The following is a 1149-nucleotide window of genomic DNA, read 5'->3' on the forward strand; positions in this document are numbered from 1 at the left end:
TCTCTCTCTCTCTCTCTCTCTCTCTCTCTCTCTCTCTCTCTCTCTCTCTCTTTCTCTCTCTCTTCTGGTGCTGTGGCGTCATAAGTGGTCAGTGATGCCGACAGCACGCAGGAACTCAACACTTGCTCAAGGGTCCTTAAAAAATGCTGAACTTGGGTCGTTGAAATGTTCCAGCAGACGCATCAATCTGAAATTCCTATGGTGTTATGGTGCTAGTTGAGATACTGGTAGGCCTATATATTAATTTTTTATACCAAAAGAAGCTACCCCGATACTAAATTTATTTAAGATACAATTTGAATACTTAACCCGATGTTGTCAAGACATCAAGTGTTTGTACTTTCAAGAGTCCCAGCATGATGTTAAAAATTGTTTCCGAGCTGCCCAAATTTTGATCAAGATTCTGACGCCACAAAATTTTAGTTTTTCTTTGCAGGCTATCCTTTGACAATTTACTTGATGATTCATTTTACCTGTTGCAGATCCTCATTGAGGCGACAGTTGGAAGCGCTTACAGTGGGGACATTGCTGTGGATGACATTTCTTTGACACCTTCCTGCAAACTGAGCTCAAACGGTGAGAACATAGTCCTTTTCAACTTATGAGATTGTATTTCGTGAGTGGAAATTTTGTTCATCAATCAATCCGTGGGAATCCTTATAAAAGAAATGGTTAAAAAGTGATTAATGAGTGATAATTACTAAAAATTACTTGTGTAATGTCTTTAATTTGGTGCACATACTGTTAACATATCATGACCGTAATGAATATGATGTTTTTGTGTTTGTAAATCTGTTTTTTTTCTATATATATCACTACAGCGCTTCCCACCGCTGCTCCTATGCCAGCAACAACGACACGAAAACCAGGTTCAAACTTTGTGTGTGGAGATGGACAGCCCATCGCGCAAACGCTGGTCTGTGACTTCAACCCTGACTGCAAGGATGGTTCTGATGAAGCCAACTGTGGTGAGGAGCTCTTGACTTGGTTGACTTTCCATGCCAAAAAATGAGACATTTTAAAAAAAATTTCATTTTCTCTTAAAAAGTCAGACTATCCTCTGACAGGATTTCGGAGTAAAAATGTCTTTCTTTCTGAGCTTCAGAGGTGCTGAAAACAATATTATTGTCTGTCATTCATCACATGAAG

At 39.2% G+C, this 1149-nt stretch overlaps 1 protein-coding gene across 1 annotated transcript in view; it reads left to right on the forward strand.

The window, feature by feature from the left end:
* LOC118478318 (MAM and LDL-receptor class A domain-containing protein 1-like) overlaps positions 1-1149 on the forward strand; it is a 76273-nt gene that overhangs the window by 64871 nt on the left and 10253 nt on the right. Inside the window, exons 48-49 of the mRNA XM_035971728.1 lie at positions 483-576; positions 822-968. Of these exons, the coding sequence (XP_035827621.1) occupies positions 483-576; positions 822-968 (241 nt within the window). The remainder of the gene's footprint in view (positions 1-482; positions 577-821; positions 969-1149) is intronic.

The sequence above is a fragment of the Aplysia californica genome, unplaced genomic scaffold (assembly GCF_000002075.1).
Source record: "Aplysia californica isolate F4 #8 unplaced genomic scaffold, AplCal3.0 scaffold00489, whole genome shotgun sequence".
Lineage (NCBI taxonomy): Eukaryota > Metazoa > Mollusca > Gastropoda > Aplysiida > Aplysiidae > Aplysia > Aplysia californica.